We start from the raw sequence: 27,552 nt of genomic DNA on the forward strand, positions 1-27,552 counted from the left end.
GTACAAATTATTTGATTGTAAGAAGCTACAGATTAACAAGGGGAAATAGGCATCCAAGAATCTCTTTTCCCACCAGAGGACCAGCATTCCCAGTGAAATTCTACCAGTATCCTGAGAGAGGAGTCAAGACTGCACGATAAATGAGGGGGAAGTTGCTGTGGACCATTGTTCGTACTGATAGTAGAAACTTCAAAGTGCGTAGAGTGAGCATTTTGTTGTGCTAAAAAGATGTATTCAAGTAGAAAGCCCGCACTGAGAAATGAACAGAAGTCAAACAAGGATGAAGTCTATATGTACACTTTGGGTTTTAGTTTGTACTGCATCCAATTAAAAAATAAAATAATTTTAAAAAGTATAGACCTTTACTTTGCTAAAATATCAGCCTGTTTTATTTCAAACTTTTGCCTTGTGTTTAGTAGGGTGATTTTGCATTCTGACTGGTCTTGATTATTTTTTCTTTTACAGAACACATGAACCCACACACTGCCACACTGCATGCAGATGTTTGGCACTTGAGCACCAGGTTATGATCACTGTGCATTTTCAGCTACAGTGCAGGGATCAATCTGGGAGTGCCAAGCTCAAGGAAAAGTAATACTTGGTGGGCAATGAAGGGACAACAGAGTCTTCAGGTCATTCCATGTTAAAGCACAAAGTTAGGCCTATCTCAAGAGTCTTTACTGCAGATCATAATGCATGAGAAGAGGGATGATACAGCCAGAATATTTTGTATAAGCATTATAGAATACAAATATTTCTTCCTGTGCCCTTAATGTGCCTTGGCACAATCAGTCACAGTGCCATTTATCTAGAGTAAAAATGAGAATGCTCAGTAAATTTAAAAAAGTTACATAGAGGAAATGAAAGTTCTTCTAGGCTGTGCTTCATTCTGCTCTGGGAAGATGCTTTGACTGAGTTAAACCATGCTTCGCACTACCAAGCACAGCAGAAGAGCCTGGGTAAGTGACCCTGTCCCCATATTGTATTTCTCCAACTCCTGCATCCATGGACATCAGTCATACCTTCAAGTCATTATTGAAGAGCTTCCCCACACTCTGGAAGCAGCCATTGGATAACTGATGCTTCTGCAGCCAGAGCACAGCATCCTGCACATGATCTTTATTGATGTAAATGTAAGAACTGGCCTGCCCGAAGGACCTGGCCACAAAAGCTGTCAGCCTGTGGGCAGAGCACAGATTATTCCCAGATTGCAGACAGACAGGGAATAGAATGGATACTAGGTTTGGGATGACAGCACCAACTCTGGCCACTCACCATGTATTGCCCTGGGTGTCAGATTTCCCAAAGGCACTGTAGGAGCCATCATCATGTTTGTATAGCAGCTGACGCTGGTAACCTATGAAGACAGGTGCAAGGGCTCAGTTCTTATTGTGAAAATATGTACCATCTCCAACTGTGCTTTTAGAGTAGGAAGAAAGCTTTTACAGCAAGAGACTTCACCAGTCCTACAGAGACACTGAGCCAAACCTACTACACCATAATGACTTGTGAATCTCACAACATCAGAGTAACAAGAAACTAAAGTGTACCATTCAGCTGCTCTACATTACTAGAGCCGTTATTTGCAAATATCGTGGATAGCTGATCTGCTGGTTTTGCAGAGTAGAGACATGCTCAGCCATCTCACCTCACCACACTCACCAGGCAACCCTAAATGACAACTTATTGTGAATAAAAAGAACAGTAGGAGTGATTAAAAAGGCTTTTCTCAGAAGAGACAAAGAGAAATCCTAATGCGATATGCACTGCAAAATAAGAAACTAGCACCGTATTAAATTTGAATTATATTGGACACAGGCAAACACTAAACTAATAAACCATCTATATATGCTATGGCCACTCTTTATTCCATTTAGTAGCAACTGCTGCCCTGTTTCCACAAGGAACTGTATCATCAGACTGATGGTAGAATGAAATCTGAAGGCATCACAGTATAATGGAAATTATTAATTACCCACACCCTCCCAAGAAAAGTAGGCTTAGTACCTTGATAATATTCAGAAACAGAAATATAATTACTCAAAAAGATGCCTTAAATTTTCTGAAATGATCTTGTTATACCAGTGATATAATTCTTTGGCACAGCTCTGATATTGCTTCCAATCTTGACTTGCACCCACTCATTAGACAGATGACCCACACTACTGATTTATAGCACTTTCCTTTTGCAGAATACAAAGGAGAATGTTTACCAGTTTTCAGGAAATAGAGTGCTGTAGCTTCTATTTCTGGGTCCAATTGTTTAGTTTTCTTCAAGTACTGGAGTATGAAGATGTTTGGTGCAAACTGAACCATGTTCTGTTCACCACATCCAAAAGGCATCTCTAGCAGCTGATCTAAATTTTGAAGTGCTGGGCCCATGATATCCCCTAAAATTTGAGGTGGAAGTGCAGGAGGAAGAAAAGTACTCAGCAATATAAAACAAAGGGACTTCTGCCTTCTTTAAGCTCTACTGGAATCCTGAAAAAGAGCTCCTCATTAAACTGATGAAAGTGATATCACAGTTAGATTTCTTCCAGGCCCTCCTAGATTAGTCCAGAACAAAGGAAGAATGTATAATTCTGGGAAGAGGCACAGAATGCAAAATGTGAGGAGATCTGTGGAAATGTTAAGAGAACTGTCATTCCTGAGGTGTCAAGGAGGCAAAATAATTATAGAGCCAAGCCAGATGATAAGCTGGAGGCTTTTTTTTTTTTTTTTTTTTGGCTGCTTTAGGTGAATGACTGAGAGTTATCAAGAGTTTCGTGCCTTCTGCTCCAGCCACCCAGGAATCACCCAAGATCCCATATGAGAGGAATAACTGCTGAAAAAGATTACTCAGTACACATTTCTAAGGCCAACATCACACTCTTCAGTTTATCTAATGAGGAACTGGGTTGATGCAGCATTAAGGCCAAAGCATTGTGCAAGCTTTTCCCAATAGCGCCCAAGAGCAAGGAAAGCCTTTATCACCAATCACAGAGAAAGTGGCTCGACCAGATCCCTCCAGTGTTTCTGCAGGCAGGATCAGGGAGAATTCTTCAAGGACTGTGTTATCTGAGGAAAGGAAAACCCAGAAATCTACTCAGTAGAAAAATTATCACACACAATTCATAAGTTCATAAGTTCATAAGGTTGGAAAGGACCTATAAGATCATCTAGTCCAACCATCCTCCTATCACTATCTCTACCCAACTACTAAATTAAGTCCTTTAGCACCTCATCTAAACGCTTCTTGAACAGCGCTAGGGATGGTGCCTCAACCACCTCCCTAGGCAGGCCATTCCAGTGCCTGACCACTCTTTCAGAAAAGAAATGCTTCCTCAGGTCTAATCTAAATCTTCCCTGGCGCAACTTGTGGCCATTCCCTCTCGTCCTGTCATTACTTATCAGGGAGAAGAGACCTACCCCCTCCTCACCACAACCCCCCTTCAGGAAGTGGTAGAGTGCAATAAGGTCTCCTCTGAGCCTCCTCTTCTCCAGACTGAACAATCCCAGCTCCCTCAGCCGCTCCTCATAAGACTTGTGCTCCAGGCCCCTCACCAGTTTTGTTGCCCTTCTCTGAACACGCTCCAGGGCCTCAATGTCCTTCTTGTAGTGAGGGGCCCAAAACTGAACACAGTACTCGAGGTGCGGCCGTACCAGAGCTGAGTACAGGGGGATGATCACCTCCCTGCTCCTGCTGGCTACACTATTTCTAATACAGGCCAGGATGCTGTTGGCCTTCTTGGCCACCTGGGCACACTGCCGGCTCATGTTGAGCCGAGCATCAACCAACACCCCCAGGTCCTTTTCCTCTTTACATTCTTCAAGCCATTCTGCCCCAAGCCTATAGCATTGCATGGGGTTATTGTGGCCAAAGTGCAGGACCCGGCACTTGGTCTTATTGAACCTCATCCCATTGAGCTCAGCCCAGCTGTTCAGCCTATCCAAATCCCTCTGAAGGGCCTCCCTACCCTCAGGCAGTTTGACACATCCTCCCAGCTTTGTGTCATCTGCAAACTTACTGAGCATACACTCAATTCCCTCGTCTAGGTCATCAATAAAGATATTAAACAAGATGGGCCCCAAAACTGACCCTTGGGGGACACCACTCGTTACAGGACGCCAGCTGGACTTAACTCCATTAACCACTACCCTCTGGGCACGGCCCTCCAGCCAGTTCTCCACCCAGAGAAGAGTGAACCTGTCCACACCACGGGCTGCCAGTTTCCTTAGGAGAATACTGTGGGAGACCGTGTCAAAGGCCTTGCTGAAGTCCAGGTAGACTACATCAACAGCCTTTCCCTCATCTACCAGCCTGGTCACCCAGTCATAGAAGGAGATGAGGTTGGACAAGCACGACCTGCCCTTTGTGAACCCGTGCTGGCTGGGTCTGATCCCTTTATTGCCATGCACGTGTCGTGTGATCTCCCTCAATATCATCTGTTCCATAACTTTCCCTGATACCGAGGTCAGGCTGACAGGCCTGTAGTTCCCCGGGTCTTCCTTATGGCCTTTCTTGTAGATGGGAGTCACATCGGCAAGCCTCCAATCTTGTGGGACCTCTCCAGATAACCAGGAATGCTGATAGATGGCAGAAAGTGGCTTGGCAATCACCTCTGCTAGCTCCCTCAGCACCCTTGGGTGGATCCCATCTGGCCCCATGGACTTGTGGCAGTTCAGATGGAGGAGAAGATCTCTGACCGTCTCTGCTTGAATCACAGGGGGTGCATTATGCACCCCGTCCCGGACTTCCAGGTCAGGGCAAGTACCATGTGGATAACTGTCCTGTCTATTAAAGACAGATGTGAAGAAGGCATTGAGAACCTCAGCCTTTTCCTTATCGTCTGTGGTTATATTGCCTGCCTCGTTGAGTAAAGGAGGGAAATTTTCCTTAGTTTTTCTCCTGCTGTTAATATATTTGTAAAAGGGTTTCCTGTTCTCCTTTACAGCAGTAGCCAGCCTAATTTCAAGCTGGGCTTTAGCATTTCTAATTTTCTGCCTGCAGATCTTGGCCAGTTCTCTGTAGTCACCCCAAGTAGCCTGACCCATCTTCCAGAGGACATAGACTCTCTTTTTCTCTCGGAGTCTCAACAAAAGATCCCGGTTCATCCACACTGGTCTTTTGCTCCTCCGGCTTGACTTACAGGACTCCGGGACTGCCTGCTCCTGTGCCTTTAAGATTTCCATCTTGAGGAGCATCCAGGCTTCCTGGACCCCTTTACCCTTCAGGAGCAAGTCCCAAGGGACCCTTGCAACAAGCGTCCTGAACAGGTCAAAGTCTGCCCTCTGGAAGTCCAAGGTAATAGTTTTGCTAGTCACCCTCTTGACGGCACCCAGAATAGCAAACTCCACCATTTCATGGTCACTCCAGCCAAGACAATCTCCAACCTTCACATCCCCTACTAGTCCTTCCCTGTTAGTGAAAAGTAGGTCAAGCAAGGCATCTCCCCTGTTAGGCTCTTGCACCAGCTGAGTCAGGAAGCAATCATCCACACATTCTAGAAATCTCAAGGACTGCTTCCTCTGCGCAGTATTGTATTTCCAGCATATATCAGGGAAGTTGAAGTCCCCCATGAGAACGAGTGCTGGCCATCGTGCAACATCTACGAGTTGTTTATAGAACATCTCATCTATTTCTTCATCCTGACTAGGTGGTCTATAACAGACCCCCACCACGATGTCACTCCTAAAGACTATCCCCCTGATCCTTATCCATAGACACTCTACTTTGTCATTTCCAACCACTAGTTCTTCAACATCAAAACACTCTTTGATATAGAGAGCTATGCCACCACCCTTTCTTCCCTGTCTATCCCTTCTGAAGAGCTTGTAGCCATCAATCCCAGTATTCCAGTCATGGGAGAGATCCCACCATGTTTCTGTAATAGCTACAAGGTCATAGTTAGCCTGCCTCACAATGGCTTCAAGCTCTTCTTGTTTATTGCCCATGCTGCGTGCATTGGTATAGATGCACTTCAGCTGAGATATCTGCCTCACCCCTTTTTCCAGCACAGCCTCCTTAGGCTCTTTACTGGAGAGCCCTGTTTTATCCCCTTCCCCCGTCACAGCTAGTTTAAAGCTCTCTCAATGAGTCCAGCTAGCTCCTGTGCTAGGATTCGTTTCCCCCTTTGGGATAGGTGTGTCCCATCAACAGATAACAGGCCAGGAGCCGAGTAAACTGTCCCATGGTCAAAAAACCCAAAGTGTCTATCTCTACACCAACCTCTCAGCCAGTTATTCATCACTTGTGTTTTCCTAGCCCATTCTGTGTCCTTCACCACCCCAGAAGGTATGGAAGCAAACACCACTTGTGCTCCCACCCCTTGAACTAATCGCCCTAATCCCCTAAAATCTCTTTTCATAGTTCGCAGACTTCTCTGAGATATTTCATTGCAGTCTGCCTGAACTACTAGTAATGGGTAGTAGTCGGTGGGGCGAATCAAGTCCGGGAGTCTTCTAGTAATGTCCCTGATCCGAGCCCCAGGGAGACAGCACACTTCCCTGCGGTTTGGGTCTGGTCTGCAAATTGAGACAACCCAAAGAGGCCTACATGAGATTGAGTGTGAAACTGACTCACAGAAGCTGCGACCTGAAAATATATGCCTCATACAGGAAATATTGCAAGGCAGAAGACAGAAATGAAGAAACTACAGTGGTTGTTCTCCCAGGCATGGATAGTGCCACAGATGCTTAATCTCAGACAAACTCCCCCACCTCTGGATACTTGCAGTAGCTCTGTCCCTTCCATTCTGATATCAATCAGTTAATTATGTCACATACCTGCAGCACAGAGAAAGGCGTTTTGGGTCTTCTCTTGTAGTATGCCTCCTGGCTACAGGTGGAGAAAGAGTAGTTCAGAAAGAGAAGGCAGGAAAGGAAGTCTCCATGCCTCTGTAGGCATGCCTGTTTTCAATAAAGATCTAATCTTCCTCTTGCTAGTAGCTTCATGGGCTAACACTAACTGTCCCCAGGTATTCTCCATCATTGGTCTGACTAACCTTCACAAGCAAAGGTTTTATCACTGTGTCTGTCTTTCCTTGCAACGGTGTCACAGCGACCCTGTTATCACACAGATTATGCGACTCTTCTGCCACACTGCTCACAGTGACATTCACTTTGCCTGCAAGAAGTACAAGAGCACATCACTGAGCACTCGCAGCAGAGTTCTGTTCATACAGGTGATGGGACCAGACATAGAAGCAAGCAAATTTCACACCTCCTCCCAATAGCTACCACACATCCCTCTGCTCAGCCTCACCCAGCCTAGTGGCTGTCACATTCCACGCAAAGGTTTTTACTTCATTGGCACAGAGGCAGCTGGTGAACTGGCAGCCTGGACAGGCATCCACTTTTAGTTCTGGAGTCTCTATGAGGGTGGTGTGCACCTGAGTAGGTTGAGGTGTACAAAGATACACTGGCACAGAATTAGTACCAGGCACTGGTCAAAGGAACAAACATCATGAGTCACAAAAGATGAGACTGGCTCATGTTCTTGCTCTAATAGAGGCCATGAGACTTCAGAAATACTCACTTGGATACAGTCCTTGAGGTAGTTGAAGACAGTGGCTTTCAGGCTAAAAATCTCTCCTTGGGTCACAGAGTATGGCAGTGACAGGTCTACAAAGAAAGGCTGGAAGACCCTAAGTGTAGTTAAATGAGAGAGCCCAAAGCCAGTATTGGCAACACAGAAGGTATTGGCATTCCATTCTGTAATAGTGTCAGGTACAGTAACTTGGAGAGATGCTTGCCCATCATGACTACAGCAAGAAGAGATAGAGAACTTGATTAGAAGCAGTCAGAAATTTCCAAAAGTCTCTGGAGAAGGCAGGCAGAGGCTATTACTAACCTGACAGGGACCAAATCCCAGATCCAAGTTTCTGGGAAATGTGTCCGTGGTTTGGGCTTCTTTGTGTCATCTGATTGAGGTGCAAGATTGGCAGGAACAACGTGACTGCCTGCAGAAAAGCAAGTTATAGATACATCAGTAAACAGTATAAGTCACAACAGGTGAAATGAGTTCTTCATTCATAGGCAATCTAGCACAAACCTTAAATAATCTGTGACTGCAGGGTTAGCTTTTCAGTGAGAGTCACAGATCTGTATCTTAGGGAACACAATTTTAAGGAGAGAGAATTGAATGGACTTTAGTTTGAGTCTCAGCCTGACGAATCCAGCAAGCTGGTGTGGATCCAGGAGACAGAATATTTAAATGGAGTCATGCCATTTTAAGTAGTCTGTGAAAATACTTGTGTAGAGCAAGCTACATTTTCTGTGAAGACCGCAGAACCCAAGGACAGCTAATAAGGGACAGAGATTTGAGCTTCTAACTATTATTTATAAACTGGGTTCTCTAGACTAGACACAAATGTAATTTCTTTCTTTCATACACACACAGAAGAGAAACATATCAGGATGAAAGTCAGTCATCTCAGCAGCAGCCTGGTCAGGACTAGGACAGTCCCTTCCTTCAAGGAGTCTGAAATTTTAATTCCTTACCCACAACACTGTCTTTGTTAGTCAACATCTTTCTCTCAAAGTTTTGTTGCATACAGGAAACCGGTTTCTTGATTTTAGTATTGGTTAATATTTTCATGCGCAATAACTGGGAAAACAGTAATAAATAACAGGCAATAAGGAATGTTGAAAACATCTTGAGATATTTTCATATCATAGCAAGTTTCATAAGGCAGCTGTTGGTAGCTGAAACACTTTAAAGTCCTGCTTGTTTGTATACATATACATAGAGGGCAGTCCTGCAGAGAAGGACTTGGGGGTCATGGTCAACAAGAAGCTGGACATCAATGTCACATGAGCAGTGTGTGCTTGCAGCCTGGAAGGTATCTGGGCTGCATCAAAAGAGGCATGGCCAACAAAGCAAAGGAGATGATCGTCCCCCTCTACTCTGAAGCCCCATATGGAATATTGCATCCAGGTCTCGAGCCCTCAGCACAAGAAAGACATGGAAGTGTTGGAGTGGGTGAGAAGGAAGGCCATAAAGATGATCAAAGGACAGAAACACTTCTGTCATGAAGAAAGGGTGAGGGAGTTGGGACTGTTCAACCTGGAGAAGAAAAGACTCTGGGAAGACCACACTGTGGCCTTCCAGTACTTGAGGGGAATGTATGAACAGGAAGGGGACTGGTCTTTTACATGGTCTGATAGTGATAGCACAAAGGGGAATGACTTTAAAATAAAAGAGGGGATATTTAGGCTAGATGTTAGGAAGAAATACTTTCCTCAGAGTCTGGTATGGCACTGCAACAGATTGCCTAGAGCTGTGGATGCCCCATCTCTGAAGGTTTTCAAAGCCAGGTAGGATGAGGATGGGGCCCTGGGTAGCCTGATCTAGTTGTTGGCAACCTTGTCCATGGCAGGGAGGTAGGAACTAGATGATTTTAAAGGTTCTTTCCATGCCATTCTATGATTCTATGACTCCGGGCAGTTCATGAGAAATGCAGTGCGCTTACTCCTAAATTTTAACTTTCCCTATAATCCTCAAATGAGTGTGGGTACACTGCAGAAAAACATGACACAGATAACTTGTAGCAATGAATGTCAGGGCAGCTGAAATTCACTAAGTTGTAGGCATTCAGGATGGCATAGTGGCAACCACTGGCTCAGAAAAAGTTTGGTACAAGCATAGAGACTCACCTTAAACAAATTAAAAACATCAGCATCACTTTGGTACCATGGTGCTCCCATTTGAGCCTTTTTAAGGAGACTAGATTGCTGGGGCAGACAAGGGTATGCATCAAAGTCTTCCAGGTGATAAGGGAACCCTCGTCCTCCAATTGTAAAACTGTCATCAAAGACCTTCATATACAGCTGCAAAGCAAAAACAGACGTCTTTATGAGGAACTGGCCAACAAGATTGTGTGAATGAGTCAAATATTTGGATTGTAGCCCTATATGTTACTTCATAAAGCTCTGTAGTTGAAGAAGTTGGCACTGATCTATCTTATGCTTAAAGACATGAAGCCCAAGGAGTGAATTTAGGCAAGAAGCTCATAGCCCGCAGACTTTCACCTCTGACAGCTCAAGCCTTTTAACTCTAAGGTGCAAAATTTGGATAGGACACATCTCAGTTTGAGTGCAAGGCATTGGCATATCTGACTTACAAATTTCATTAGTATTACTTAATAGATCTGTTAGAAGTACTGCGCCTTAAAACAGCATCTGTGTAAAAGAGAACACCAGATCACACTGAGGTGCCTACCTACAACCGCAGCAAGTCTCCCTAGATCCAGAAGAGGCTTCTTTGTAACAGGCTGGCCTGCTCTAACTTACCTTGCAACTATGTAAGAGACATACCTATGTGTATCATCTCTGGTATACAATGTTGATTTTTGTTTGAATTTTCAGTTCTTGCAACATTTTTGTTCTAACAAGTCTTAAACTCATTCCTTTGAAACACAGAACTGCTTTAAGATTAAGTTTCTTCAAACCTTCTCAGAATGAGTCCCAAAATGCACCTGGGTGCTGACAAAATATGGCCACTTTTCACCAGTCACCTCACGGCCACTAAGGATTCTGTCCCCTGGCTACTGTTTTCTCAAGAACTGCTTGATTGCTCAGCCTATGCCTTCACACAGTTATAATTCAGCAATCTGGGACAGAACGACAGGAAGGCCTTACCAGCACAAAATCCTTTTTTTTTTTTTTTAATTATTCATAGGTTATCCTGAGTTAGAAAGGGCCCAAAAGAATCACTGAGCTCCTGACTTCACACAGGGCTATCCAAAACTCAAACCATATTTAAGGTTAGATTAGCCTTACTGCCTGGTAGCAGACAGAATAACAGAAAGAAAGGTGTATGTGAGGAAATTATTCTTTCTCTAGGCAGAAAGCACCAGCATCTCTTTGAAGCTGCTCTCCTGACCTACCCCTTCAAAGATGTGTAGCTTCCATCACTCTCCAGGTAGAGATTCAAAGAACAAGGCAGATGCACTAGTAACATGAAGAACACATGACTACAGAGAAAAGGCCTAGGAGGAAGAATGCCAGAGCAGACACACAATACATCTGGATCTGGGGATGGCCTATGAACGTTCTCCTTCCAGGAGCCTCCTGCCAAAGCATGGAGGCAGAAGGCAGGCAGACATTAGGGTGCTGATCATGGCAGTCTGCACTCACTGTGTCTGCTGTGAGGATATTGTTCTTCATCAGGAGGACTCTTTTGTCAACAGATTGGACAGAGCAGAAGGATCCTGGAGCAGCTTTGAGATTCAGACTGACTTTTGACCCTGGGACTTCCTGCTTGCTTGAGAAATCTAGTTCCACCTACAAAAGGAGATAGGGTCAGGCATTTACCATTGGAGAGTGGTACTCTGTGAGTCCTAGGTGTCTGGACAGAGTAAAAGAGAATAGGGTAGGTCTGAGATGCAGAGAGAGTCCATCCTGGAAAACCATTGGGAAGGTTGCTGGGGCTGCGGTGTACACAGCGCAGTCATAATTCCCCTACTACTTTCCATCTACTTCCTGCTGATTCAAGATTGCCTAGGCAGTGAGAATTCTTTGGTAGCTAGGCAAGAAGATTTCACTTTTGCGTTAAGGAGAGTATGGAGAACAGTGTATTTTCAGATCACAGGGGAATACAGGGAGAAAACAGTGTTCATGGGGGCATAATTTACTCCTTGGAGGGGGGGGGGGGGAAGGGGGAGGAGTGGGGGGCTTGTCATTCAGTGTACGTGAGTGCAGAACTAGGAATTCAGTGAAGAAGGAGGTTACTTATTTTGTTTCCCAAAGAAAAATACTGGACATCTGTTTTAGCATATATCCAATTTACATCTTTTGACTAAAGATAAAACAGACCCAGAAACCACAACAGGCCAGAGCATATCAGTGATGGTGACTGTTCTCTTCTTCCATTTTGTGTTTTCTGCTCACCTTGTGTCTAAAGCACTTGGCTACTTGAAACTCTTCCACATCAGCCACCACTTCTCCATCCAAGAAGAGTGTGTAAACTAGAAGCTTGATGTCCGGCAGGAAGTCATTGCCAATAGTTAGAGTTAATGAGAAGGAGCCATGCAGATCTGTACAAAGCAGGGGAGAAGAGAAAAGAAGAGAGGGAAACCACACCCTTGAATCCATGCCACTCAGAATCAGCTGACTGGGGTAGTACACACAATGGGAATCGAAAGAGGGAATTCAATATTTTCTACCTGTAAACAGGAACACCTTATACAGTGACACAGATTATAGATTGATGATAATCCTAGAATACTAGCCAATCCTTTGGCTCAAGGTTGGCAAAAATATCTCTCTTTCCTCCTCCTGCATTTTATCTAAACAGATAAACTACACAAATTTTATATCTTCTCAAATATTTAAGCCAGTAGCAAAGTCATAAGGTCAGGAATTAGATCAATTAGAAAAGACAGGAGAAGGACACTCACCTAGAAGGCTGCTGCACCAAAGACAATGGAAACTGTGTTGGTCTAATAAGGTGGACCACACTCTAACACCTCTTTCAATAATTCCTGCCTGTGATTAATAGTAATATGTGTAGTGTTTGGCATTGTTTGGCAGTCACACTTTCCTGAGGTGTGTTATGGTGCACTTAACTTTCAAGAGATTATACTCACTCTCATGCTGGAGGACTGAAACTTGCTTCTCTCCACTGAAAAGGATCCTGCCTTTGGCTATAATCTGAAGAGCAAAGAGAAGAGCCATTGAAGGGCCCAAATTCTGTAAGCATGAGAACAGAATAAAAGAAGAGAGAAGGAAATGTCTGGCAGATATTGTCATAGAAACTCCTCTGGCAGGACATGACCTGAAAAGCTCTGCATCAGAGATGGTTACAGCATCTCTGGGAAAGTACTTTAGAGGTGTTTGTTAGGTCATGAAAAGTGGTTATTTACATAGAGAGAGGTACACCTGAGTCTGGCACTAGCAGCTCTTACTAAGCACCAGTAAAGTCTGATTGTTACCTTTCTAAGATACAATTCTTCTTGACCTTACAAATGAGCCCAGTTCAGTAACAGATACTCATAGTATCACAGCTAAATTGTAGCTAGACTCTTGCTTTGGTTTCACTTTCCTGAAAGTGGACTTTGACAACACGTGTTTATGTACCTCTGCAGTACATCAGGACCCTAAGCAATTTCATTTTTTTTTCCTGTACAGATACAGACAAGGAGAGGTCATCTACCTTTGAGATCACAAAGTTGGAAGTATAGGGCATATAGGCAGAAACCAGGTAGCCTTTCTGTGCTACCCATGTGAAGATAATAAATTCTAGAGTAAATGGCAGACATCTGTCATGAAAGCTTAGACTAAGACATTCCTAACAGAGCAAAGCAGCTAGAGGGTAGGAGAAAGCAAAGGATCTAGAAAACAGCAGGAGGTTGGGGCAGAAGAAAATACAGTTTTACTGTGCTGGGATAAGTTAACTATTTCCTAATAGTATGTACATGCTACTGTGAAAAAGATAAAAAAACCAGTATGATCTTGCCCTGAGATTCAGATGTCTCCTTTGCTTACCATATAGTAGAAATCAATGTGGTCTATCTCAGAGCTGAGTTTATTCTGGTCAAGAATATAGTCCACTTGCACATCCTGCTCTTGATCACAGGGCATCACATCATTCCTTGCCTTGATCTCAAGGAAGCTGTTGCTCTCAGAGTAGAAAGGTTTCAGCCAGTGGAAGCTCTCCCCAATCCCTGCGTTCTGTCCATAATTGTTGTTGGTATCATTTCTAAGGTAGTAGGTGCCCTTCAGAGTACAAAAACATGAATAAGCAATCAGTATGACATGACAAAATCTTGAGACAGCTGAAAACACTAAGACAGCTCCTGATCTAGTTGGAAGATTACATATCTGGTATGTTTAAAATGTTCTTTTGTGTAAGGTCAATATTGAAATCTGTAACACCGTCTCTTATTAAGTTTCAGCAAAAATCTAAGTTTAGTAGTTTATTCACAGTCTTCCTTTTCTGGGGGAATACGAGAAAGACTATTCAGAGCAGAAGCTGTGGAACAGGATAAATGGCATGAGAAAGGAAAGCTGAGAAATAAGGACACATCCAGAAAAAGAAAAAAACAAAGTCAAGTAAGCTGTATGATTGCTGTGTGATGATGACCCTGATTGGAGGCAGAAAGCATGGCTAGGAACAACTTGTGCATGACCCTGATTGGATAAGAGCCTGCATACATGGTTAAGGAGTGTTTGTGGAATGTTTTGTTGACATGTAAAGGTAGATGGGAAAGTTACAAGAGAATACTTATGAATGGATGTAAGGGATGTAACCTGTAATAAATGATTTGGATCGTTCGCATCTTAGTCCATGCCTCATATGCTGCACTTTTCCTTCTTTCTCTTTCCAAGGAGACACAACATCAGTTTTTAACCATCTACCAAGAATAAAACACCCACATTTTCTCTTAGTATTTCTCATTAGATGCCCTGAAGTATAACAGGCACCTAAAGATCTTTTATACTGTGAAGCTCTACTTCCCTGCAGAGAATTTAGGACTTTGTGAATAATATCTGGGAGCCTGTGAACAAAAACTAGAGCCTGCTCCAAAAGATTAAAGAGCCCAATCAAAATTAGGGAACTTCACCATTGACAGACTGTTGTCTCAGAGGAAAACATAAAATCGTAGAGTCATGGAATCACAGAATCCTTAGAGTTGGAAGAGACCTTTAAAGGTCATTTAGTCTAACTCCCTTGGAATGAACAGGGACATGCATAGCAAAATTAGGTTGCCCAGGGCCTGATCCAGCCTTGTCCTGAAAGTCTCCGGGGATAGGGCATCAACCACATCTCTAAGCAGCTTGATCCAGTGCCTCATCACCCTCACTGTAAAATCCTTTTTCCACATGTCCAACCTAAATCTACCCTCTTTAAGCCTGAAGTCATTTCCTCGTTCTATCCTGCTAAAGAGACCCTGCTAAAAAGTCTGTCTCCTTCCTTTCTCTAGCTCCCCTTTGAAAGGACACTATCAGGTCATCTCAGACTCTTCTTTTCTCTGGGCTAACAGTCACACCTCTTTCAGCCTATCTCATAGGAAAGGTGTTCCATTCTTTGGATCATTTTTGTTATCCTTCTCTGTATACACTTCAACTCTCCTATACTGAGGACTCCACATTTGGATGCAGTACTCCAGATGAATCCTCACCAGCACAGAGTAGAAGTGCAGGATCACCTCCCTTGACATGCTGGCCACACTTCTTTGAATGTAGTCCAGGATATGGCTGGTTTTTTGGGCTGTGAGGGCACACTGCTGGCTCCAGCTTGCCATCCACCAGTACCCCCAGGTCTTTTTTTATCAGGGCTGTGCTCAATCCTTTCATCCCTCAGCTTGTACTGGCAGTGAGAGTTGCCTCAATCAAGGTGCAAGATCTTGCATTTGTATTTGTTGATCCTCGTGAGATTCATCTGTGCCCCCTGCTCAGCCTGTCTAGGTCCTTCTGGGTGGCATCACATCCCTCTGGTGTGCTGACAACACTCCACAGCTTGCTGATATTAGCTAATTTGCCAAGGGTGCATTCAACCATACTTCCATTGTTATTGATGAAGATATTAAAGAGTATTGGCCCCAGCACTGACCCCTGTGGGACACCACTTATCACTGATCTCCATCCAGGCATTAAGCCATTGACCACCTCTCTCTGGATGTCATGGTTTTATGATTTTTTTTTTTTGTTATTGGTTATTGTTATTGGTTATTGTTATTTCATATCATAATATCACCTAGTGCATTGTGAGTTAAAGAGTTAATGCTCTAGTTCTGTGGATCATCAATAGCTCTGGGTATACCTCAGAAGAAAAGAAGAACTATGTACCCCAGAGGACTTCACATTGCTTTGTGTTTTTCCATTTTCCACTCAGCGAGAAAGATAAAACTGTTCACATGTCACAGATAGTATGGTAGTTCCCAGGGTCATCCATTTCACCCTTCTTAAAGATGAGTGTGGTGTTGCCTTTTTTCCAGTCACCAAGGACTTCACATGATGGCCAAGACTTTTAATATATAACTTGGTGACTACTTCAGCTAATTCCCTCTGGACTCTGAGACCCATCCCAGAACATTCAGAACAACAGTTCGAGCCTGAGAAACAGGAGCTCATACAGTTTTGGTATGAATCCCACAACATCTGCAAGAATGCAGATAGTGGAACTGCCACTGTACACTATCCATGTACTGCCAGGCTGGCAACAGTGAAGTCCAGGTGCAGCATCAGAAGTCATGAAGAGGAAACAAGTGCTTCAAAATGTGGTTTTGAAAGGGAAGTCAATAATAGCTACCTGCCAAGCTGAGCCTGAATAAGGTATGTACTGATGCAGGGAGAGAGCAGCCACTGGAACTGGACTTCAGCAAAGGCAGATCTCAACTGTCAGTTCTGCTGAGCCACTTATAGCACATCCCAGAGAAAAAGGTGAGATTTTGTTTGAGGAAGTGGTCAGATTAAAGAATGAGTTTAGTGAAGTCACTCACTTTTAGAAAAGTGTGAGAGGATTCAGAAGATGGTTTAGGATCATGCTCCAGCTCAGGACAGAAGAGCACTTTTGATGAATGTTTAGCTGAACTGTTTCAGTAAAGTCTCCTGTCTCTCGGGGAAGATGTAACTGGAGAGTAATTAAAGATGCTTCTATAGATACAGTCAGATGAGATCAAGAGCCAGAAGATTGTGCCTCACACTTTAGATGTCTTCCACTTTCCATCCCATTCCTTCCCTCCTTACTTCATTGATCCTTTTTCCTGTGGCTGATGCTCACCTTCAAAGAAACCAGTGAGGTGTTCCAGTTGGTAGTATTCAATGAGAAGTGGACTTTCCCTTCCTCATCTGTGAGGAATGACAGGTGTGTCTTCTCATCATCTACATCAACTGTTAGGTAGACCATTTCATTTTGGAGAGGAGAGTCATCACTGTGGCAGAACATCTGCAGACAAAAGTAAGAAGTTAATACCCCCATTGTGCTATGCTCCAAAGCTGTCAGTGATTAATATTATTTTTTTCTATCATTAGTCCTTCTAAATCCTTCTACCTTTCAGATTGGAAGGATCCAAATAAAATCTGAATTTGTGTGCAGCAGTTCAGAACCAGAAATAAGGGGTAGTGCAGCCAAATAATACACTTATACCAGGGGAGAAAAATGAAATTTACTTGGATCCTAAGCCTCTTCTTGGACAATGCTCCAAGATCGCAGAAGACTAGAAACAATCTTGTCTCCAGCAACTTAACTCTTTCTGTTTCTTGCCTTCATTCATGCTGGAATTAGTACTGGTGCAGATAGAATTGTTTCTAGCCCCAGTGGGACAGCTGTCCTAGCATCATTCTGGGAACTTGAGTCAGAAATGACTGTTAGTGAATAGATACATAAAGCTTTAGTGATTTGCCAAGTTGCTATTACCATTTGGATGGTTGTCCACAGGGAGTAGTAGTGCCTCCCTGCTGCCAACAGACCTGTTCTATATTCCTTATGCTGTATAGACTAGTTTCAAGAGTTGCTCCTGAAGAGCCTAATAGAGACTGCAACTGGCCCTAAAATTCCTGTCCAGGGAAATTACTAGGTTAGGGGGGTGAAAAGAAATTGCTTTTATACAGGGCTTCACTCATGGTTGCTGGATACCAGCAGAGCAGCACTCACTCTCCAAAAGATTGCTTCTTTCTGCCTACAGAAAACAAGACCTGTGATATATTCTCAGAAAGGGACTCATAGATGTTACCTGCCCTGTGTATGGTAGTCCACGCTTATAGAATGGGTGGAGATTGACAAACTCTATAGATTTAATTCTAGTCACAATAGAAATTTCAGATAAATCCTTAGTCTTTGCTCCTGTTTGGAGAGAGGAAAGATCTATTAAACTCTGGCAGTGCTCTTAGAGAAGCAGAAGACAGGAAGATACTTCTAAACTATCTACAGCATGTAAATTTAGAAGAGAAAATACATTCTGCAAGTGTATAATTCCTTCAGTCTTTCTGGGATATCTGCATTATGATGGGGTGCATCATATCTCAGAAGCACCTATTTCTCTTTATTAAGAGATTATCATTTAGTTATAGACAACTACACTGTAGGTGCCTAAAAGTGGCCTGAAGAACCCCATCCACAGTGTGGCATTCCAGAAAACAGACACCTTCAGAACAAAGGGGCATAAATTCATGAGAACCTACCTTCTTATAGTCAATATTGTGGCAGACTAAAAAGGAGCAGAATAAGATTCCTGACAGCAGAAGTGTACATAAGCAGCCTCACCTGAGGCTTAAGAGATGGCAAGAGATTCTGGGTACAAACTGCTTGTCAGGATGGTGCACTACAATTAAAAAGAATTGTAAGAGTCTGTTGCAGGATTTTCCATAGCTAGCCAGGGCTTTACAATTGGCTGAGGAACACCTTGGTATCCAGACAATCACCAAAATGACATCTATATCCTTGTGAAGATGAAGGGTTGAGAGAACTGGGAAATCTGGTAATAAAAGTACTAGAATAGAGACCATCATCATGACAGAAGACTTTCTTTCAAAAGGAATTCAACTACCGCAGGAAGGTCAAAATGAAAACATTTCAAACACAGAAAGAAGCCTGCTGCAAGTAATGAAACTCTTCACATATTTTCTACAGTACCTGTTCCAGCTTCCTCCATTTCTCCTATCACAATTATGGAGCTTTCATATTCATTTAATTCCAAAGCCTTTGTCTTTACTGTAAAATTAGCACAGCCATTCTTGTCTGTCTGGAGAAATAGAGACGCATACAGAAAAAGAGTGTGACCAGGAGCTGTAAATGGTGAGTAATTCTAAATTCTAAATGTTCATGGAATAGAAGGAAGCTCAAAATCTATAACTGCACAAATCCATCATGGATAACAGACAGAGAAGAAACTCATACACTGGGATTAAAGTCACCAAAAAAGTGCCATTAAAAAGGTTATTCAGATAAATCATAGAGTGGTTAATTATGTCAAAAACAAACTCAGAAGGAGCCTGCATTAAGCCCAGGTCTTGCAACTGAATGACCATCTGTGTCTGTCTGAATTAGAGATGGCCTCCTCCCTGAAACGTTATGGCCCTTGTGAATAAAGGCTGACATAATGGCATTCCAGTCACAACTGTCTCTGTGATGTGACCACTTTAAAAAAGGGCAGGGCACCCAGCCAGTTACAGATTTCAAGAGATGTGCCAAGTGGAGACTGGGTACAGTCAGTCTACCGTAAGTGCTGGGGTAAACAAAGTGTTTTCAGTTGTGTTTGTTTAGTTCTCTGGAGAACCTTGCAAGGCTTATTGCACGATGTGTAAGAGAAAGCTGGCACTCATTTGGCATTCTGCACAGGTGAGACAACAGCATTTCAGATGAAGACAATTTGATACTGGATAAATATAAAAAAATGCATCTGTATTTTTCTATTCTCGCTGCTGGTTAGCATCATATTTAAAAATGTAACTTTTGGCTCAAAAAGGTGCATCTGAAAGCTGTAAGAAAAACTAAGCTTGTGGCTTAACCACAAACATATAATGAGCATAAATGTGCAAAGAAGTATAACTAACACTGGACATAATCTTTGACATGACTCTGGTAAACTTAAGATGATCCATAAACTGTGTGACTAGAGCAACAGATAGTTCATTAAGTCACAGATACCATCTTTATTGGTGAGAGCAGACACAGGGCTGAATAGATCAGTGATCTGATTCTACATAATATCACACAGAATCTTTGAAAGACCAAAGGCACTATTACTTTTAAAGAGCTTACACCTTCTCCTGAAACAGTGAGCCAGATATGGGCAGCCAAAACAGTATTTAGAGCAGTAGAGTCACAGAATGATAAATCAATTGTCTGATTAGATCTAACAAGTAGGTTAAACAGATTGTGTACACTAGGTGTGCAGTCAGGCAGATTTAGGGGACAGACATTTTCATCAGATGATACTTTCTATTCTCTTATTTGTTCACTTACCCAGCTCTGTTGCTTCCTCATCTCAGAAGAATTTGAGAAATCATTCATTTCAAACTGTAACAATGTGATAAAAGTAATATCTATTTTCCCTTGAGCAGGCTTTCCATAGGTATACCTGTGTCAAAGGAGAGAAAAACATACCTGAAGATGAGATGCTTCAGCAGAAATTAGAAACAAGGTCCCCTGCCCTGTCAAGGGTTAAGTGGAGCCTGGGAGAGTGCTGTATCTCAAATGCTCAGAAACATCATCCCTTAAAATCAGTTTGTATCCCACTTCATCCATTATACAATGGGAATGTGTTTCAAGCCACCAACTCAAGTGTGCCCTCTAACCAGCAACCTTAGTATCCTTCAGCCTCACAGTAAATGACATACGTAAAAAAGAACCTCAACAAAAAATTAATGCAAGAGCATCATACTGATAGGCCACTTCACCTCTTCTAGCAATCCAGAGGTGATTGTGGAAGCAAAGAACAGCTCACAGTGGTACTTACTTGCCACATAACTTCAGCTGAAATTCCTTATCCTCTGTACTGATGAAGGGAGGATGCTCAATCTTTAATTCAATCTTTGTCAACTCTGCAAACAGACACATGGAAGATGGAAAGATAGAGACCAAGGGAAAAGCTAGTGATGCTGTACCAATTAGAAATTCTGCTGTAGCTGCAGTCCAAATGAGAAGAAAGATAGTAATACTCCCATTTATTCATACCCATGCTGTGACAGTACTTACTCCCTTGCCTCTGCCTCCCTCTGCTGCTACAGTTCCACAGAGAACTGCTTTCTACTCCAACTCAGTCAACCATAAACACTGTAAACAGCACAGGGTTTTCACTGCATCTGAATGGGGTTAAGGTGCTGCTCCTGTTATGGCAGCTGACTGAAGTGAACAGGATGTATATCACAGAAGGAGACAACAAACAGCAGCAAGAGCTCATCAGAGGGCCCAGCTACACCTAGAACAACATGTTAGACTACAACCTCTCCCTTGTACCCTACTTAGCTGCAGAACCACTAGAGTTCTGGTGGTACTGACCATGTCCCCGGTCTGCTCTTCTCCCAGATCAAAAGGTCTGATAAACATGGCCACATCACCCTTTTCTTTCATCTAGCTACCCACAGTGCTTTTCCCTCACTTCTGCTACCTAAGTCTTACCATACTCTTTAACACTGAATTTTTTTTGAGCCATGTCTTGTTGCACGAAGATGGTATACTCCCCAAGGACTGCTTCAGAGGCCAGGGGGAAGGATAGATCTAAAATGCCATGTCTTGACTTCACATTCATCCATTCAGCAATGCGGTTATATTCAGGATCCTATTTGGGAAAGAACATTCGGAGCCACCAAATCAAACAGACAGCATGGGTACTTTGAAGGTTCAACTATACTCAGGCACAAGAAGGCACTATCAAGATTTACCCTTGCTTCAGTAAATAGTACCCCTTGTCACAGTAGACCATGAGGCAAGATTCCTTCTCTCTCCAGTATCCTTTTACTAAACTTCTAAATTGCAATGGCTGTCAGTAAAGGTACTGGGAAGCACTAACACCATAACATCTTAGAAAAGACAAGCAGCTGTGCTGCATCTACTAACAATTTTGCTTGGTGCTTTTTGGTCTATACAGACAAGCTTTGGGGCTGAGATTTACTACTGCTACTAGCTCAGTCATGTGCACCAGAGAGGTGGTTTGAATGAAGAACCCAAGATAACCAGGTAGAAAGGTCTTCAACTGACTTATTTATTGGGTTATATTTGTGGCACAGCTCATTCTAGGAAAGAAAGGCATAGTGGAAGAGACAGACATCTCCCTGTGACCAGATATTTGCCACTTACCTGTAACCATATCTGGAGACACTGTAAAAAGAAGAGAGAAAAAAGCTCAGTTTTGTGTAAGCCTAAACAGCATGCATGTACACCAGAAAATTTCTGCCTCATCCACACCCTACATTATGTGTCCTCCTCCTCCCATGCTAGTTTACACTGCAAACTTTGTCCAAGAGATCAACAGATGAGAAGTTTCCCTTCAAAGATCATTTGTCCTTAAAATTTAACAGGCGTGCAGGGAGAAGTCTCTTCCATGAGCCCCTCAACATGTATAATGTTTAGGCTCCTTTTAGAAATGCACAGGCTTATACTCACCTCATTTTTAATGACCATAAGGTCATCATCAAGGTTTATGATTCGAAATTTCACTGGAAATATAAATAAAAGAATAGTAAAGCATTCTGAGTTCAGTATATCCTTGCACAAATATTCTTCCCCTTTCCTCCGCTCCATTATTTGTCTCTCTCTTAGTATGCCTCAGCAATAATCTGGTCTTTCCCCAAACAGTCTTCCTTGCCACCTACCCCCTAACATCTCCCCATCCCATCTCACCTAGGACTTTGTCTAGGAGATATACATGCAGATGCATGCTGTAGAAAATCATTCGTTTTATCTGGAAAGATTATAACGAAGTATAAAACAGCGGTGTTCGTCTTCCTGCAGTCTGTTCATATTTTGAAAACTCTGCAACAAGTCTCCATATTTATACAACTTGAAGGTGCACTAAGCACATCGCATCTGTGCTCTAAACTTTACTTAAAGGTAAACAAGTATTCAAAAAATGACAGTAGATTGCCCAGTGTTTTGGAGACTTCTGGCTTTCCTTTTAGGCCTCACAAGACATACTTCCCCAAAATGACACTCAGGAGCAGCAGACTGAGCATTTGATGCAGCATGGATTGTAAGAGAGCATTCTGATTTACATTGTTCCTGGAAATCCCAAAAATAGAGATCTGCTTTCTAGTTCCAACAAGCTTAGCTTGATGCACTTGAAGTTTTCCCACCAAATATGGCTGCTACTTTGATCATTTCTCCCCATTTCCTTCACCTTCATTCCTTACCTGTTTCTCCAGGTTTGTAGAAGGCCTTGTCTGTCTCTACCAGAATTATGTTCTTCTGGGGCTTGACAAGAACTTTCTTCCGGCCCTCAAAAAGCACACTGTCACTGCTGTGTATCAGGACATGAAGAAAAGCCACCTCTTCTGACTGCCAAATTGAAAAAAAAAATACTCTCTAAGACTTCAAGTACACTGAAGAAGAAGCTGAAGTCCCCTTCCTACTAAAATCTTCACCTTCCTTTTTTTCCTCCACTCTTCATTCCTTTGTTATAGTCTACTCCATATTCCTCAGTTTCTTTTTTTTCCCTGCCTTTCCACTTATCATACTTGTGTCTTTCTATATCTTTCTCCCCCTTATAATCTTTCCCATCCTACATCTCCTCCACTGAATATAGCTCAAACACAAGAGAGATGTGACTCCTCTAGTTTGTAAGAAGAGAGGCAGCCAAGAGAGGTGTCTTACTTGTGCAGCTGAAGCATCTGTTTCCAAGGAATTTAATTTTGGCACCTAGGTTGATTGATATAAGGAAAAAGAAAAAAAAAATCATCAGAGGCTTTTCATCTTAACCCTGAAGGAAGACTCACTTAAACAATCCTCAAATTCCAGAGTCCAAATTCTACTACGTTAATCTGCCTTTAATGCAGTTGATATTATGGGAGAAAAAGCAGTCTCCATCTCATTCATGAATGTAAGAGTGAACTATCTAGCATGTCATTCTCATCCTCCACAGAAACACAAGATTTTTGACAAATGAGGAAAAACCATAGAGAGGTAGATCTGGAGCTGATTAAGGCAGTTATGAGAAACAAGATAGTGGTCAGACAAAAACTTTGGACATCTCACTATCAGAAATACTGAACTTACCAGGGTAAAGGTTTTGTTCTGTTTTGTTTTGTTTTGTTTCTATCTGCAAATGTCCCTCACTTTCCATTAACAGGACTTGCTCTATCGTATGGCCTGGCACCAAACACTTCATTACTAAGTCTTATTGCTGCAATAACTAGAAGTGACTACAGCCTCTTCTATACTTCTGCTGAATCTGTTGAATCAAGACATAGACACACTGATTTAGTATGGTGCTGAGGAAGACAGAAAAAGACTGTAGTCCCAGCACCAGACAGATCTCCATGGCTCTCCTAAGATGTAACTGAAGTTCCTGTAGTTATGTCACAGACTCAGTGTGGCCAGTACAGTTAACTACAGCAGCAAGGTTCCAGTGATAAGAAGTCACCCACAAAATATTTGCCTACCATGGTGAAATGCAGCTCATTGTGGGTTCAGCACCATCACTACCAATTACAGATAACATAAAGCAAGTGCAATATCTATGTAGGCTGCAACTACACCTTGTCACACAGAAATAGCTTTGGAGTACAGTCACCCTCTTGGGGCTGGAAGGGCAGGCTTCTGAGGAAGTGAGGATGAAAAGAATGTATTTCCTCTGTGTTGCCCTGCACTGTGATTTTTCAAGCATTAGAATGGTCTAAACACTGAGTAAACAGTCAGTGTTCTCTAACAAGCTTTAACTAGGGTGAAATGAGCTAATATAGATCAAAAGAACAGCTTTTTTAATTTATACAGTGGAAGATTCCCTGTTTTGCTGAGTTGTTGCATTTTACCTGGAATCAGCAGGGAAACACATTTCACCTGTTCGCAGTCTATAGCAAGGCAGAGAAGGACAGCATGTCAAAAGAGAACTATTGTCTGAAGTGAGAGTATCCTCTGACAACTCAGCAACCACAGCTACACTCACCTTGAAACTGATGCACTCAAAATTGCCTGGCTTCTCCACATCCTGTTCCACCAGTGTTTGATTCTGGATTTCTACCTCCAAGGTAACAGCCAGGTGGACAGCCTCAGTCAGGGAGCTGAGGTGAATACAGAGCTTCTCCTCTTGGGACTGATGAATGACAGCAGGGAATACCACCATGTACTGACTGGAAGAGAGCAGAAGGTGTTCAGAAACATTCAGAGGCTGAGGTAGACGGGCCAGAATCCATCTCTGCTGCTTTCATGAAGAGGTAGAACCAGAGATCAGAAACATCTTAAGGCCTACAATGAAGGAATTGTGACACAGCTTCCTTTCCATACCTGAAAGTGGCAACATGACCAGTATGGAATCAAATTACTTCTCTTATATGTCTGTCATCATCTTTCCATTAGCCAGGAAGCCAGGACACAGCTGCCCAGTATATGATACCTCAATAGCAAGTACACAGAAACAGAAAAGTAGTGTGAAGAATTATATTGAAATTTCAGTGACCAAGACTTCAGTTTTACTCCAAATTTCACTTCTGCTAGCACAGGATGAACAAAGGCAAGATTTGTGGCTTCTATAGGTTTTTAGTGTGTACTGTTACACTGCTAGTGTAGCTTCTTCAGTAGCAAACACCAAGGTTTTCACCTACAGCAGTGTATAAGACTTCAGTAGGAGTTTCTTCTGCTCAGCCTCCCTAATAACAAGATTCCCCCCAAGCAGCTCTGTGATAGCAAACAGTGCAGCATCTCAGCACTATCTTTCAGTGGTGGTCCCTTCCACAAAGCCCCCAAAATCAAAAGGAGATGATCTTACAGTTCCAAGCTTGCCTCATCTGCGACTAGGAACAGAGCCAAGGCTAAGAGGAGCACTGGTGCTCCCATTTCTTGGGCTTGGACAGACAGCTGCCAAGATCTTCAAGGAGGAGAGAACAGCCTGTACTAATGGGCTGCAGCAATCCTAAATATATCCCTCAAATGCTCCTAAGTCCAAAGAGAGGCGGGGAGTTGTTATACGATTATGACACAAGCTAATATTTACTTATTTCTACCAAGGGCAGAGTAAAGGCCACACAGTACAGTTCTCCCCACACATCTAAATTCAGATGGTATTCCAGGTGATGGGGTATTAGAGTACTATGGGGGAGATGTGGGGTGGGTGAGGTCTGACCCAGACCGATAGGGACTTATGAGAAAAGCTTATCTCAGTTGTGGCTGGCCTGGATTCTGGCTATAGCACTCTGTGAGAGCCAAAGCAGCTATTATCCGTAGTTTGTGAAAAATCATAGAATCATACAATCACAAAGGTTGGAAAAAACTTGGAGATCATCCAGTACAACTGTCCATCTACTAATATTTCCCACTAAACCATGTCCCTCAGTACAACATCTGAATGCTTCTTGAACGCCTTCAGGGACAGTGACTTCAACACCTCACTAGGCAGCCCATTCCAGTGCCTGACTACTCTCTCAGAAAATAAGTATTTCCTAACATCTAACCTGAATCTCCCTTTCCGTGACTTGAGGGCTTTCACTTTAGTCCTATTGCCAGTTACATGGGACAAGAGGCCAAATCCCACCTCACCACAACCTCCCTTTAGGTAGTTGTAGAGAGCAATAAGATCTCCTCTGAGCTTCCTCTTCTCCAGACTTGAACAATCCCAGCTCCGTCAGCCACTCTGCATAAGGCTTATGTGACAAGCCTTTTGACAACCCCTCATCAGCTTTGTTGCCCTTTTCTGAACATGTCCAGGGCCTCAGTGTCTTTCTTTCAGTGAGGGGCCCAAAACTGAACACAGGTGTGAAGTGTGGCCACACCAGTGCTGAGTACAGAGGGATAATTACTTCCCTCTTCCTCCTGGCAACACATCATCTGGGCATGCTGCTTGCTCATGTTCAGCTGAGTATTGACCAACACCCGTAGGTCTGTTTCCTCTACACAGTCTTCCAGCCACTCTGCCCCAAGCCTGTAGCATTGCCTCAGGCTGTTGTGGCCAAAATGCAGGACCAGGTACTTGGTCTTGTTGAACCTCATCCCATTGACTTCAGCCCAGCTTTGAACCTGCCCAGATCCCTCTGTAGGGCCTTGCTACTCCCAGGCAAACTGACACATTCTTACAATGTCATCTGCAAAACTTATTGAAGGCTCACTTGATGTCCTCATCCATGTCACCAATAAGGATATTGAACAAGACAGGCCCCAGTACCGACCCCTGGGGAATACCACTTGTGGCAGGTCGCCAACTGGATGTGACTCTATTTATTACTACTCCAGGTCCAGCCATCCAGACAGTTCTTTACTCAACAAAATGATTCTCAGTACTCTTACTGTGCTTTATAAGTGATCTCCCCCTCATTCATTTTTTTCATCTGTGCTTCGATTTAAATCTTTCAGTTTAGATTTTTCAGATCTTTGTTACCACGTCTGTTCACTCGTTCATCCAAGTCATGTGTTCACCCAGCCATACGGTATTTCTACAGTGACACCATCACCTATCTTCTCTGAAGTCCTACCAGGCACTGTAGCTTATTTTTCTTTTTTACTTTTCCTAGATGAGAGCAACGGCATCTGAACTGAGCAGGGCTTGGACCTATTTGCCTTCTAGGTACAACCTCATTTGAAGGTGATTGTCCCCATCCTGCCCTGGCCCTAGCTGTGTTTTTGCAGAACATAACCAAAGGTACACAATATAGAATGAATTTGCTCTCTGCCCACTCTTTGATCCCAGCTGAAGCAGTTTCCCGGATTTACTTTGGCATGGTCTCTGTATGTGTGTTTGGTATCCACTCTTTTTGCTCACAAAGTAATGTAGCAAGAATGTATGCCTTTAACCTAGCACTGACATTCAGATAAGCTGCAGGTTTAAAGCACTCTCTGTCACTGATCTGGGAACATATTTGATTCTCCGAAATCAACAAGGAAAACTAGCAGGACAAAAAGCAGGTCTGATTTCAGATGCATTTCCCATGACTCTGCATCTCCAAATGGTTGACAAGACAGCTGCTGATGAAATTACATTGGAACAG

The 27,552-nt window shown here is 43.0% G+C and overlaps 1 protein-coding gene across 1 annotated transcript in view; it reads right to left on the bottom strand.

Annotated features, from left to right (window-relative positions):
* LOC136052291 (alpha-2-macroglobulin-like protein 1) overlaps positions 1-25,436 on the bottom strand; it is a 34,281-nt gene extending 8,845 nt beyond the window's left edge. Inside the window, exons 1-27 of the mRNA XM_065742285.1 lie at positions 25,344-25,436; positions 24,525-24,708; positions 23,234-23,278; positions 22,774-22,918; positions 22,028-22,080; positions 21,722-21,742; positions 21,044-21,203; positions 20,382-20,466; positions 19,889-20,003; positions 18,557-18,665; positions 17,658-17,767; positions 16,706-16,870; positions 13,468-13,698; positions 12,570-12,633; positions 11,872-12,017; positions 11,119-11,265; positions 9,637-9,810; positions 8,482-8,587; positions 7,832-7,940; positions 7,517-7,742; positions 7,244-7,370; positions 6,984-7,105; positions 6,766-6,817; positions 2,974-3,057; positions 2,214-2,390; positions 1,276-1,357; positions 1,023-1,179 (exon numbers count right to left, since the gene is read on the bottom strand). Of these exons, the coding sequence (XP_065598357.1) occupies positions 1,023-1,179; positions 1,276-1,357; positions 2,214-2,390; positions 2,974-3,057; positions 6,766-6,817; positions 6,984-7,105; positions 7,244-7,370; positions 7,517-7,742; positions 7,832-7,940; positions 8,482-8,587; positions 9,637-9,810; positions 11,119-11,265; positions 11,872-12,017; positions 12,570-12,633; positions 13,468-13,698; positions 16,706-16,870; positions 17,658-17,767; positions 18,557-18,665; positions 19,889-20,003; positions 20,382-20,466; positions 21,044-21,203; positions 21,722-21,742; positions 22,028-22,080; positions 22,774-22,918; positions 23,234-23,278; positions 24,525-24,708; positions 25,344-25,411 (3,264 nt within the window). The 5' untranslated portion in view covers positions 25,412-25,436. The remainder of the gene's footprint in view (positions 1-1,022; positions 1,180-1,275; positions 1,358-2,213; positions 2,391-2,973; positions 3,058-6,765; positions 6,818-6,983; positions 7,106-7,243; positions 7,371-7,516; positions 7,743-7,831; positions 7,941-8,481; positions 8,588-9,636; positions 9,811-11,118; positions 11,266-11,871; positions 12,018-12,569; positions 12,634-13,467; positions 13,699-16,705; positions 16,871-17,657; positions 17,768-18,556; positions 18,666-19,888; positions 20,004-20,381; positions 20,467-21,043; positions 21,204-21,721; positions 21,743-22,027; positions 22,081-22,773; positions 22,919-23,233; positions 23,279-24,524; positions 24,709-25,343) is intronic.
* Positions 25,437-27,552: the final 2,116 nt, after the last annotated feature.

Source organism: Cyrtonyx montezumae, unplaced genomic scaffold, assembly GCF_038088225.1.
Source record: "Cyrtonyx montezumae isolate F1298 unplaced genomic scaffold, pur_monq_1.0 scaffold_3, whole genome shotgun sequence".
NCBI lineage: Eukaryota > Metazoa > Chordata > Aves > Galliformes > Odontophoridae > Cyrtonyx > Cyrtonyx montezumae.